The sequence below is a fragment of the Rana temporaria genome, chromosome 6 (genome assembly GCF_905171775.1).
Source record: "Rana temporaria chromosome 6, aRanTem1.1, whole genome shotgun sequence".
In the NCBI taxonomy this organism is placed as follows: Eukaryota; Metazoa; Chordata; class Amphibia; order Anura; family Ranidae; genus Rana; species Rana temporaria.
In genome coordinates this window covers 147910016-147924939 of record NC_053494.1, presented here as the reverse complement: position 1 = coordinate 147924939, position 14924 = coordinate 147910016, and the positions used below count along the sequence as shown (strand labels likewise).

At 43.2% G+C, this 14924-nt stretch overlaps 1 protein-coding gene across 1 annotated transcript in view; it reads right to left on the bottom strand.

The window, feature by feature from the left end:
• Window positions 1-14924, bottom strand: part of IQCA1 (IQ motif containing with AAA domain 1) — a 297557-nt gene that overhangs the window by 218339 nt on the left and 64294 nt on the right. The window contains exon 5 of the mRNA XM_040358492.1: window positions 1010-1201. Coding sequence (XP_040214426.1) covers window positions 1010-1201 — 192 coding nt within the window. The remainder of the gene's footprint in view (window positions 1-1009; window positions 1202-14924) is intronic.

The following is a 14924-nucleotide window of genomic DNA, read 5'->3' as shown; positions in this document are numbered from 1 at the left end:
ACACTATTTGCTTCTAGGGGGAGAAAATAAAGGCTCATAAGTAGCTGCTAGGAGCTACTAGGAGCTTAAAAATAAGCTTAAATAAAAAATAAAAAATTAAAAAATAAGCTTAAAAATAAAAATAATTCATGGAGTCTTTGTACCTTAGTTCTTGCATCAAACCTAAAATATTAGGGGCAGATCCACGTAGAGCAGCGCTTCTCTCCGCCGGGCGTAGCGTATCTAAGATACACTACGCCACCGTAACTTTAATATTTTTTTCGAATATTTTTTTTCGAATACTCAAAGAATTTGTGCCGTAAGTTACAGCGGCGTAGTGTATCTTTGGTGGCGTAAGGGCGCGGAATTCAAATGGATGTGATGGGGGCGTGTTTTATGTAAATACGTCGTGACACAACGTAAACAACGTTTTTTTTTTAACGGCGCATGCGCCGTCCGTGGGGGTATCCCAGTGCGCATGCTCGAAATTAAACCGGAACAAGCCAATGCTTACGACGATGATGTCATTTTACGCAAATCCCTATTCGCGAACGACTTACGCAAACAACGTAAAAAATTCAAAATTTGACGCGGGAACGACGGCCATACTTAACATTGAGTACGCCTCATAATAGCAGCTTTAACTATATACCGGAAAAAGCTGAACGCAAACGACGCAAAAAAAATGCGCCGGCCGGACGTACGTTCGTGGATCGCCGTAACTAGCTAATTTGCATACTCGACGCGGAATTCGACGGAAACGCCACCTAGCGGCCGGCGGAAAAAATGCACCTAAGATCCGACGGCGTACTAAGACGTACGCCTGTCGGATCGATCCCAGATGCCGTCGTATCTTGTTTTGTAGATACAAAACAAAGATACGACGCGGGAACTTTAAAATTACGCGGCGAAATTAATTTGTGGATCTGCCCCTAAATGTTTATATATATATATAAAAAAAAAATACATATTTATGCAGCTTGTCTTATACCATGTCCATAAAGAGATGGAAAGTGTAGTATGTTCTCACCTTCTGGATACGTAGTGCGGCTATCTCAGGATCCAGGGCCCTTTCTCCTTGAAGTTTAGCCATTCTCTCTCTCTTCTCTTCCAGGTGGATCTCTTTCATGAACTTGGCTCGCAAACGCCCCTGTCGGGCTCTCTCTGACACTTGAATCACACGGACTGCTTCATCAAGAGACATTGCTTTCAAAGGCTTTACCTAGAGTTTGAGATTACAGATCAGACTAGTGGTTTAAGAAAGTTTTTACGAGATGTAAATAGTATACATCAATTTAGTTAGAAAATTAGCAACTAATAGCAACTGCTACTCTGATCCCAATTCATGCATGCTTGTATCTTTCTCTTTACAACAATTGAAATGATGTCCTGTTCAACTAAAACCCTGATAGAACAGTACTTAATTACCCCCCATCCTAATTATCTTCATTGCTTAGCATCCATCAGCGAGAAAAAAAATAACTTTACAACTCATCTCATTACTCAAAACATCTGACTAGACACATGTTTACAATTATTAAGTATAAATCTTTATTAATAAATGTCAAAATATTAAGAAATATTGAGCAGCACAAAGTCCCACCCACTGGGACGTAACACGTACGATTCCGTATACACACACTGTAATACCAGGCACTTGGATATACTGCCATTTTTGTAAGTTTTATTCTGTTTTTACTATAATTAAAGTTTTATACCTGTGGAGAGCACTATATATGTTTTTTTTATTCGCATGATTCATATGATTCTGGAGTTGAGGTTACCTCCATCTGGCACATTGAAAGTGGCATTGCTAACCCAAGAAGGGACACTTTAGGATTTGTTTACTCTGTCTCTGGTTGATTACCAATACACCCTGTGTGGGGAAGCGCATTAGACCCTTTGTAATTAAAGGGTCCATTCTGTGAGGTGAGCAGGCATTTCTCTCATTGGTGGAGGTTTTTTTCCCATAAAGTCACCTGCATGTTCTCTATATCATCAATGAAGACACCACATATCGGTTTACCTGTGATATATGGACTTGTTTTTTTATACTTATACTTTTTTTTTATACTAAGCAGCATTGATTATTTCTAACCTCGACACTACACCCCAGGGATGGACTGGCCATTGGGACTACAGGGAGTTTTCCGGTGGGACGATGGCTCAGTGGGCCGGCTTTAGTGACAGCGGACTGCCGCCCCCCTCCGCTCCTCTGTCTCTCCCTCCCCACAGCGCTCACCTGGGGGGGAACAAAGAAGCAGCGGGAGGACCAGAGGAGCAGGGGGGACGACAGAGGAGCATGGGGGGAGGGGACAGACAGCTGACTCAACAGCTATGGCATGGGAGTTTCTCACTTCTGCCTAATCTTGTCCCATAAGGGGGGGCACCGAACTGATTCTTTGCCCCGGGTGAAATAATGTCTAGCTTCCCCACTGGTACTGCCTATAAGAGTACCAGTACCAGTTGTTCTACTCTAATAAAGTAGAATGGATAGTGGCTAGTAAAGGGGGAGAGGTGGCTTGGGTGGCCGGGGGGGTGCGGGAGCAGGGGCGGACTGAAAACTTATGGGGCCCTCAGGCAATAGGAGATTATGGGGCCCCAGGGCAATAGGAGATTATGGGGCCCCCCGGGCAATAAATTATACACACACATACAGTATACATACACAGTATACACACACAGACACACAATACATACACACAGAATACACATACAGACACACAGTATACATACACACACTGGAGAGGCGGGGCAGCTATAAAGTTGGGATTTTTAGACCAAAAGGATGTCAGTGAGGGACATTTCAGGGACAGATGTAAAAAAAACACAGATTTTGACATACTGTCAGTGGTTTTACTGAGGCTGGCAACCCTGATGGGGCCCCCTAGTGGCATGGGGCCCTCAGGCAGTGCCCGAATGCCCAAATGGTCAGTCCGCCCCTGTGCGGGAGTTGGCCGGCCGCCATGGGAGAGACAAGTCCAGGGCCAAATTTCTGTCCCAGTCCAGCCCTGCTAAACCCTGGTAATCACAATTCACAACTGTTGACCATGTAAATTATAATATACTTATAATAAATTAAGATACTGCACTAAGCATACACAATGTTTGAATGTCTCCAGTGCTTGCTAAGGTACTCCTGGCATACCCAGAGCATTCATCCCACATTTCTCATGTATCATAAGTGATTCTCCTAAACCATGTGACAACATTTTAATACATATAATAGGTAAGAATACAAAAAAAATTCCCGTTGAAGCAAATTGGACCATGTTTATACGTTTTTTTTGGCCTTCCTCTGGATCAAACTGTGGGTATAGCATTGTGGATATATAGGTTTTATATGTGTTTTTTTTTTTTCTTTTATTGGTTGAACTAGATGGATGTGTGTCTTTTTCAACCAGACTAACTATGTAAGGCTAGGTTCACATTTATGTGCTTGTGTGTGTGTTTGCAGATCTGCAGAAATGCATTACAATGCATTAAACCTTATTTCCTATGGGTCTTGTTAACATCTAAGCAGTTTCCTGCAATGCTTTTTTTTTTTTGGAAAGGTATAGGGAATTTTTAACACACATTATGATACGTTTTTGGATACATACACTTCAATGGAATTACATCAAAAACTTGTAAAAGAAAAAAACACAAAACAAGGTGGAAAATAATAGGCGGTTTGCTTCAGGTGACAAAGCGCTCAGATGTGAAAAGGGGCCATTGAAATGAATAGGAATTGGCTTGTTGCGCATTTTACAGCTACAAGCTTCAAGCGCAAAACTGCTCAGGTTTGAACAGGGCCTTAGTTATACTTTAAAGAGGAAGTAAACTTTTTTTTCTAAAACACCCTGCAAGACAAAGGCATAATGAGCTAGTATGCATAGCATACTAGCTCATTATGAAGTACTTACCCAAGATCGAAGCCCTCAGCAGCGATGCTCGTTGCCCTCCTCCGTCTGCGCCATCTCTCCACGAGTGACTTCCGCATATCGCGGCTCCAGCCAGTCACAGTGAAGTCATTCCCGCACATGCTGCCACTAATGGCATGATCGCCGTTAGAAGCGGCACGCTCAGTGCGCCTGCGCGCCGTTGTCTACTGTGCCTTTCTGTTGGTTTAGGAGATATTTGTTGCACCTACAGGTAAGCCTTCAAGGTTAATGTGGTCTGTGAGGCCTTGTACACACGATAGGATAGCCAGAGGACAACGGTCTGAAGGACCGTTGTCTTAGGTTAACCGATGAAGCTGACTGATGGTCCGTCACGCCTACACACCATAGGTTAAATAACCGATCGTGTCAGAACGGGGTGACGTAAAACACAACGACGTGCTGAAAAAAACAAAGTTCAATGCTTCCAAGCATGCGTCGACTTGATTCTGAGCATGCATGGATTTTTAACCAATGCTTTTGCATACTAACGATCGGTTTTGACCTATCGGTTAGGCATCCATCGGTTAAATTTTAAAGCAAGTTCCTATTTTTTTAACCGAAGGATAAATAACCTATGGGGCCCACACACGATCGGTTTTGACCGATGAAAACGGTCCTTCAGACCATTGTCCTCTGGCTATCCTATCGTGTGTACGAGGCCTAAGGGTTTACAACCACTTTAAGCCTAGTACATACAGGTAGTTTCTTTTCATTCAACCAAGCAGACTGAATGAAAAAAAAAACTGAAGAGCTCGCTCTTCTAACTATTCAATGTTAGTATTGCGATCTTCCCACTGAGCTATTGTGTTCTGAGAGGGGGATGCCCCCCCACCAGAACACACTGGTCTACGCTCACAGCCATTGGCTGCCAGCGCTGATGGGATGCCGGTCGGCTGCTGGTTTTCCAGCATGCCCCTTTCACAGAAGCTGGATGTTATTAAGTTTAGTATAGACATTACAGAAGATAAACAGTGTTATCCATACAATAGATCATGGGAAACAGGCTTGCATGAATATAATTGGCAAAGCTGTAGTAGTAAACATGTGGGAACAATGTATTTTATTCCAAGAGTTATACAGAAGGTGGGGTTACAGAAGCTGGATGTTAAAGTGTTTTTAAACCCAGGACCCTGCATTCACTATTTGGTCTCCCAAAGTACACAGAACATGGAAATACAATTATTTTTGTAAATATAAACGGCTAAATACCCTTTCTCATCAGCAGTACATAGCAGTCTTGTGATTTCTATCAGTTCCTGGTGAAGCTTGTAGGAGAAGTTTTCAAACTGCACTTAGCTGTCCTATGAGGCTGTAGGGCCCCTCTTCTGTCTTGACATGTCTGGACAGTGCTGATTGGCCCTGTGCCGATCACATGTACTCTCCCACGAAAAGAAAAGAAACCTCTCTAGCAATATACACCAAACTGAGCATGTGCAGCCTGACTCCAAAGGCACTGTCTTGTCCAGGGGGACATTGCAGGGAGGGGAGGATCTGTACATATAAGATCAGGCAGTCTTTTTACACAATGCAGAGGATTAACCCCTTATGTTCCACAGTGAGTATACCAAGCATGCTGTACGGCATATACAGACTGATTTTACTGTTGTGGGTTTAGTAACACTTTGGGCAAGCTTCTGTCGGACCGGCTGCTGTGCACACTGGCTAAAGGTTGGGCTGTTTATGTTGCACTGGCTGATATGCAGCCCGTGTGTACCAGTCTTTACAATACTATCTTTATCACAGAAGAACCAGTAAGAGAAAGGCAGCAATTAACATCTGGTCCTAAAGGGGAGCCCAAGCAAGTGAAACAATGGGGCAGATCCAGGTACATCTGCGCCGGGCGCAGTGTATCTAAGATACGCTACGCAGCTGTAACTTACTTTTGTTTGGTTTGAATCCTCAACGAATTTGCGCCGTAAGTTACGGCGGCGTAGTGTATCTCTTGCGGCGTAAGGGCGCGGAATTCAAATGGATCTAATGGGGGCGTGTTTTATGTGAATACGTCGTGACCGACGTAAACAACATTTTTTTGGAAATGCGCATGCTTACGACGGTGACGTCATTCTACGCAAATTCCTATTCGCGAACGACTTACGCAAACAACGGAAAAAATTCAAAATTGTACGCGGGAAGGACGGCCATACTTAACATTGAGTACGCCTCAGTATAGCAGCTTTAACTATACGCCGGAAAAAGCTGAACGCAAACGACGGGAAAAAAAGCGACGGGCCCACGTACGTTCGTGGATCGCCGTAAATAGATCATTTGCATACTCGACGCGGATTTCTACGGAAACGCCACCTAGCGGCCGCCGAAAGATTTTATCTAAGATCCGAAGGCGTACGCCTGTCGGATCTAGCCGAGATGCCGTCGTATCTTGTTTTGAGGATTCAAAACAAAGATACGACGCGGAAATTTTGAAATTACGCCGGCGTATCAGTAGATACGCCGGCGTAATTTCTTTGTGGATCTACCCCAATGTGTTTGCTTCAGGTCTGGACATATTCCAAACTTCTTTGCCTTGTCGAGGTTTCTAGCACCTATGTACTGTATGGTAGCAATTTTTGTAAATTATAATATGGAAGAGAAAAATAAATAAAAAATATATGGAAACTAAAGTTTTCAATTACATTTATGTCTGCTGTGCAACAGGGTAGCGCTATTGACCCATTATTACTAGCTACTACAATTGTCTTTCCAATAATCATCTATAACTGGAAACATGCAATAGATTAATCTCTACTGCTGGACACTAAAGACGGTTACAAAATCAGCCCAGGCTCCATTCTCCGTCATGATGTATAAATGCACATTTTTTTTTATAATGATTTATAAATGTGTATTTTAGCAGACAGAGATGACATGTTCAAGCAGATTTATTGTGTTGAAATTGGATTTTAACTATTGTCACTTTGGTTGGATGCTGGATTATTGTATTTCCATAATGTAATCAGACATATAACATAACGGCCAAAACTGTATCGCTTGGGTATTGTCATTATTCTTGTAATAGCACACCTGCTGCTAATGCTAAAAACAGGTCTCTTTATGAAGAGGGTGAACGAGGATAAGATCCTAAAGCCTTTTTACAATTACCGTTTGGGAACTAAATGTTGCCTGATTGGTCATAGTGTCTGGCAGTCCTTTTTAATTCTTTTTTTGTAACAGGGAACATATTGAAGGGTTTTCTAAGCTTTATGGTTGTACCAATCTGTTAAGGCACAACATAAAATACACAGATTACATCCTTTTGTGTGACGTGTGTTCTTTAACCACTTTACCACCGGGCCAATTTTGGCACTTCTCTCCTTCATGTAAAAATCAAAATTTTTTTGCTAGAAAATTAATCAGAACCCCCAAACATTATATATTTAGCAGACCTCCTAGGGAATAAAATGGCGGTCATTGCAACTTTTTTTCTTGCACGGTATTTGCGCAATCATTTTTCAAGCGCCTTTTTTTGGGGAAAAAAAACGGTTTCATGAATTAAAAAATAACAAAACAGTAAAGTTAGCCCAATTTTTTTGTATAATGTGAAAGATGTTATTACGCTGAGTAAATAGATACCTAACATGTCACGCTTTAAAATTGCGCACACTCATGGAATGGCGCCAAACTTCGGTACTTAAAAATCTCCATAGGTGACGCTTTAACATTTTTTACAGGTTACTATTTTCGAGTTTTAGAGGAGGTCTAGTGCTAGAATTGTTGCACACGCTCTAACGCACGCAACGATACCTCACATATGGGGTTTGAACGGCGTTTTCATATGTGGGCGGGACATGCATGCATGTTCGCTTCTGCGTGCGAGATAACGGGGACAGGGGTGTTTTGAAAAAAAAATATTTTTTTTTATTTTACTTAATTTTTTTTATTTTTACACTTTTTTTTTTAATTTTTAATTTTTTATCACTTTTATTCCTATTACAAGGAATGTAAACATCCCTTGTAATAGGAATCAGTGTGACAGGTCCTCTAAGACCCCACATCTCTCCTCCAGGCTTACAAGCATGAAATTGGTGAAAAAAAAAATCACCGATCACATGCCGACAGCGGATTTGTTTACTTCCGGGTACCGGGCGTGACGTCATAACGTCGCGCCCGGGCCTCCGACGGTCATAGAGAGGACTGGTGACCATCTGGTCACCAGTCATCTCTATGCTTTCCAGCAGCGTCGACCGATTCGCTCTCCGGGCCCCAGATGGCACGGGAGAGCCCGGAGAAGCACCGGATGGCGGCGGGAGGGGGGGACATCCCCTCCCGCTGCCTATAAGAACAATCAAGCGGCAGAATCGGCGCACAGAATCGGCGGCTGAAGACGGCGATATCTGAATGATGCCTGTAGCTGCAGGCATCATTCAGATATTACCGCACAAAGCCGAGGACATCTCATCAAGAGGTTAACAGTATATAGCTTTAAAGTGGAGGTCCACCCAAAAAAAAAATAATTCACCAAAATTATAAAAAAAAAAAAAAATGAGAAAAAAAATGTTTTTACTTACCAGAAATTGCGGTTGCTATGCGGATCTTCCTAATCTGCCTCTTCTTAGTCCACGGCTTCATCCTCGCGTTGTCTTCTGGGGAATGGTGTGCGCTGCCTTCTGGGAACTGTGTGTATCCCAGAGAGCAGCTGCCCATTCATACAGCGCCGCGAGACTCGCGCATGCGAATTAGGAAACGGGCAGTGAAGCCGCAAGGCTCCACTGCCTATTTCCCTAAGTGAGCATGGCAGCGCCTGGAGCTGCAACGATCGAGGGGTCGGCCTCGGGGGGCCAACATTATGGGTGCCTAGGACAAGTAGGGTAAGTGTCCTTATTAAAAGTAAGCAGATACAGTGTTTGTAGCTGCTGACTTTTAAAAAAAATAAAAAATCGCGGGTGGAACCCCACTTTAAAATATGAGTATTATATCCAAGCTTTGGAAATTTTGAGTGGCAGGTTCAGAAAAAAATAATGTTTCTAAAGAAATGACTTATTAGCCCAGGTTCACACTGGGCTGCGGGAATGAAGCCGTGCGAGTTCAGTTGAACTTGCGCGATTTCACCCCCGCTTGTCAGTCCCGATTTTGGCCGCAATTACAGAGACATCGGTGCAGTTTCTGCACCGATGTCAATGTAAGTCGTGGGTCGAAATCTCAAAAAGTAGTACAGAAACTACTTTTTTAAATCTGTGCAGCTCCGCAGATGTCAAAACGCACCAGTGTGAACCAGGGCTAAGCGAAGAAAGATTTGGGTGCCGTATTGTTTGCAACCAGTTTGTTGGCAACCAGTTACTCACTAAATTCAAATGTTTTAAATTTACAGCTGGAATCTGAAAGTTTTAATCTGGTGACTGCAAGCATTATTGAGATTTACTAAAGAATAAAGGGTTGAATTGCTAAAGGCAAATATGCTGTTTGCTTTGCAAGGCAATTTATCCCGGAGCTTATGAATGAAGTAAAGCTCTGCTGATTTCCATCATCCAATCAAGTGTAAGCAAAAATATAGTTTTTTTATTTTTTCCTTGCACATGATTAGGTTTTCTTTGCAATGTGAAATGTCACCACATTAACTAGGCTCTGGGGAAAGTTCCCTTGCAAAGTGAAATGTCCCTTATCCAATTTTCCGTTCATTTATTTATTTCTTAACCACTTCATCATATGACGTCCTGGACTTTAGTGGGGGATGTCTGAATGATGCCTGAAGCTACAGGCATCATTCAGACATCCTTCTCTTCAGGCGGCGATTCTGTGCACCAAAAGAACGATCATAGCGGCTTGATTGGTTCCACCGATTGATCGTCCTTACAGGCGGCGGGAGGGGACATCCCCCTCCCGCCGCCATCCGGTGCTTCTCCGGGCTCTCCGGTGCCATCGAAGGCCCGGAGAACGAATCGGCCGCCGCCGGATGGGGAGAATGGAGATTTCATCTCTATGGCCGTCGCAGGCCCGGGCGTGACGTTAGGACGTCACACCCGGGTACCCGAAAGTAAACAAAGCCAAAATCATGACTGAAAGGATGAGATCTGGGAATTTTGTTTCCCAGATCTCATGCTTTCCAGCCTGGAGGAGAGATGTGGGGTCTTATTGACCCCGCATCTCTCCATAAAGAGGACCTGTTACACACTATTCCTATTACAATGGATGTTTACATTCCTTGTAATAGGAATAAAAGTGATCAAAAAGAAATTAAAGTAAAAAAAAAAAAGTGTAAAAAAAATAAAAATAAGTAAAAAAAAAATATTATAATAAAAAAATAATTAAAACGCCCCTGTCTCCAGTAGCTCCCGCTCAGAAGCGAAATCGCACATAAGTCCCACCCACATATGTAAACGCCATTCAAACTACACATGTGAGGTATCGCCATGTGCGTTAGAGCGAGAGTAATAATTCTAGCAATAGACCGTCCTCTGTAACTCTAAAGTGGTAACCTGTAAAAAAAATTAAGCGTTGCCTATGGAGATTTTTAAGTATCAAAGTTTGTCGCCATTCCATGAGTGTGCGCAATTTTAAAGCGTAACAAGTTAGGTATCTATTTACTCGGCGTAACATCATCTTTCACATTATACCAAAAAATTGGGCTAACTTTACTGTTTTGATATTTTTTAATTTATGAAACAGTTTTTCTTTAAAAAAAAAAGGCCGTTTGGAAAATGATTGCGCAAATATCGTGCGAGATAAAAAGTTGCAATGACCGCCACTTTATTCCCTAGGGTGTCTGCTAAAAAAATGTATACATACCGGTATATAATGTTTGGGGGTTCTGAGTAATTTTCTAGCAAAAAAATTATGATTTTTACATGAAGGAGAGAAGTGACAGAATAGGGGCGGTATGGAATTACCGTATTTTTTGCCGTATAAGACACACTTTTTCTTCCCCAAAACTGGGGGGGGGGGAAGTTGGTGCGTCTTATACTGCCAATAGACAAGTTTACCTGTCCGATCGGCGATCCGCGATCCGAACGGGAACAGAACGCCGCCGCGGCCTTAGGAAAGACCGCGGCTTTGACCCCTCTGCGCGCGGATCCTAACAGAGCGTGCATCGGAGGAACAGTGAGGTGTGTTGGACTGGCTATTAGGGGGCAGGGCAATGTAATGTTATTGGCTGTTATTACTATGTTGGGGGGCAATGTTACTGGCTATTATTACTATGTTGGGGGCAGTGTTACTGGCTATTATTACTATGTTGGGGGCAGTGTTACTGGCTGTTACTGGCTATTATTACTATGTTGGGGGCAATGTTACTGGCTATTATTACTATGTTGGGGGCAAGGTTACTGGCTGTTACTGGCTGTTATTACTATGTTGGGGGGCAATGTTACTGGCTATTATTACTATGTTGGGGGCAGTGTTACTGGCTGTTACTGGCTATTATTACTATGTTGGTGGCAATGTTACTGGCTGTTACTGGCTATTATTACTATGTTGGGGGCAATGTTACTGGCTGTTATTACTAATGTGGGGGCAATGTTACTGGCTATTATTAATGTGGGGGCAATGTTACTGGCTATTACTAATGTGGGGGCAATGCTACTGGCTATTACTAATGTGGGGTGGTGTGATGGTGATGACCAGTGGGGGGGAAAATATTTTACTACAGTATTTGGTTCAGAATGTTTTTTTTCTAGATTTTCCTCCGTTAAAATTGGGTGCGTCTTATACTGCCAATAGACAAGTTTACCTGTCCGATCGGCGATCCGCGATCCGAACGGGAACAGAACGCCGCCGCGGCCTTAGGAAAGACCGCGGCTTTGACCCCTCTGCGCGCGGATCCTAACAGAGCGTGCATCGGAGGAACAGTGAGGTGTGTTGGACTGGCTATTAGGGGGCAGGGCAATGTAATGTTATTGGCTGTTATTACTATGTTGGGGGGCAATGTTACTGGCTATTATTACTATGTTGGGGGCAGTGTTACTGGCTATTATTACTATGTTGGGGGCAGTGTTACTGGCTGTTACTGGCTATTATTACTATGTTGGGGGCAATGTTACTGGCTATTATTACTATGTTGGGGGCAAGGTTACTGGCTGTTACTGGCTGTTATTACTATGTTGGGGGGCAATGTTACTGGCTATTATTACTATGTTGGGGGCAGTGTTACTGGCTGTTACTGGCTATTATTACTATGTTGGTGGCAATGTTACTGGCTGTTACTGGCTATTATTACTATGTTGGGGGCAATGTTACTGGCTGTTATTACTAATGTGGGGGCAATGTTACTGGCTATTATTAATGTGGGGGCAATGTTACTGGCTATTACTAATGTGGGGGCAATGCTACTGGCTATTACTAATGTGGGGTGGTGTGATGGTGATGACCAGTGGGGGGGAAAATATTTTACTACAGTATTTGGTTCAGAATGTTTTTTTTCTAGATTTTCCTCCGTTAAAATTGGGTGCGTCTTATATGCCGGAGCGTCTTATACGGCGAAAAATACGGTAGTTAAAATGTTAAAGCCTAAGTTCAGCTTTAGAACATGTTACATGTCTTACCTTCAAAAAAAAAAACATTTTTTTTTCAAAAGGTGAACTTAGCCTTTGATAGGGCTCAGACATAATGCCAAATTCAGGCAGGAGGCATAGATGTGGCACAAAATCATTGTCATTGTCCTTCTGTTTTTAGCCCTATAGACCAGTAGGAGGAGATACATCACAAGAACGTGTGCTGTGTGGGTCCAGTTCATATTTACAGATCTTCTGACAGTAAAAAAATTCTTGTGTATTATTTATAACTGTGTATGTAGCTATTCAGCAACATTTTTTAATACACAGCCATATAGTGCATAGTATACGTTGTGTTATATATGGATACTTATCATATAACAGTAACAGTGTGAAATCATTCCCAGCATCCAGGTATATTAATGAGCTCTGTCACTAGGACTTTCCTATGATAAACTTTTGTGTGTGTTATGGAAGAATTGAAATAACGCGGCTTTATTAATCTTTTCTCTTCTCCTTTTCTATCATTCCACTCCTCCCAAAATAAAACAGCTTAACTGTTTAAACAAACTGACACTAAGTTACGACTAGGAACTGAAAGATCAAGGATCAAACTGATATTTCCTGCAACGTGCCAAGGGAGTACTTGGTATGAGGTATTCCTGAAAGGGAAGCCAGGATTGATGAGAACCCTGTTATGTGCTTTACAAATGTTCACAAGGAGGGTCTCTGACCTGGGATGCCGTCCTGCATAACACCACTTAACCCCTTCACTGCTACACCAATAACATCGAGAACATCTTCCCTCCTTCCCCTACACCAGACATGATTAGTAAAAGGACATAAATAATATTTAACATACCCACCCTGGAGTTCCCTTTACTAGAGTTTAGGCATCCATAAAAGAACCATTTATAGAGCCGGCTCAATTACTAAAGTACTTTGGTGTACCTACTGTATCTATTATAATTTAATAATAGAATCTTTGGAGGCGATTTACTGAAACCTAAGCGTGCAAAATCTGGTGAAGCTCTGCATAGAAACCAATCAGCTTCTAGATTTTAAATGTCAAGGCATAAAGGAGAAGTCCAGCCTAAGCTCGTTTGGCTGGGCTTCTCCTCTGGGTCACAGAAGTGCAATTTGTTTTGCACTCCTGTGACCCGTTTTCAGCAGAGAGCGGACTAAAGTCCGCTCTCTGCTGACGTCACGGGTATCAGTCCAGGCAATGGAAAAGAGTACCGCTCCAAGCCCTGCGACCTATGCTGTGCTCCCGCCCTGTAGTACTGACAGGTGTAGACTCTGCGCTGATCTGTGGAAAAAAGAAGAAAGAAATGTTCCTGGACTGCCGCACTCTGATAGGCGATTTATTGAAACAAAGGGCCAGATTCAGGTAGAAGTGCGGTGGCGTAACGTATCGTAGATACGTTACACCGCCGCAAGTTTTCATCGCAAGTGCCTGATTCACAGAGCACTTGCAATGAAAACCTACGCCGGCGTAAGCCCGCGGAATTCAAAGGGGCGTGTGCCATTTAAATTAGGCGCGCTCCCGCGCCGGACCTACTGCGCATGCTCCCTTTTGAATTACCCGCCGTGCTTTGCCTGAAGTGATGTAATTTTTGCGAACGGCGACGCGCGTAGCGTAATTCCGTATTCCCGGACGGCTTACGCAAACGACGTGAATTTTTAAATTTCGACGCGGGAACGACGGCCATACTTTATACACCACATACGTGTGCTGTGTAAAGTTAAGGCACCCAAAACGACGACTAACTTTGGGACGGGAAACTAGACTAGCGGCGACGTAGCGAAGGCGAAAAACCGTTGTGGATCGCCGTGAAACCTAATTTGAATACCTGACGCTGGTTTACGACGCAAACTCCCCCCAGCGGCGGCCGCGGTACTGCATCCTAAGATCCGACAGTGTAAAACAATTACACCTGTCGGATCTTAGGGATATCTATGTGTAACTGGTTCTATGAATCAGTCGCATAGATACTCTGAGAGATACGACGGAGTATCTGAGATACTCCGTCGTATCTCCGCTGTGAATCTGGGCCATAATGAACAAAGGATAAAATCCAAAGCTGTATAACATCCAAAAATTCATGCAACACTGCAATCAATGGTAGAAAGTGGACATAGGGGACAAAAAAGCTAACATGTTTCACATCATGGATAGATGCTTAGTCATAGCTCAGTCATATCAGTCCAGGCACTGAGACAATAAAGTCTGGATTCACCAGGTGCATGGACTGATACCCGTCTCAGGCTCTCAGCGAGCTGCTGAGAGGCTGAGATGGCCGCTTCTCGGCCTGTAGAGCTGCTTATAGACAGTCGGCAGCTCTCCGCTCGGGGAGCCGAGAGAACCAAGCCTTCTCAGTGTAGAGGTGCCAGGGGACAGATGCGGAATCGGACCGATGCTGCATCCACCAAGTAAGTATAATGGAGGAGAAAAAAACAAACCCACACTTCTCTTTTAATTGAACAAGCTGAAGTTAGAAGCTGATTGGCTACCATGCACAGCTGCCCCAGATTTTACACTCTCCAGTTTTAGTCAATCTCTAGTTTCCTGCCAAGAGTAATGTGGAAAGTACCATAAGTCAAG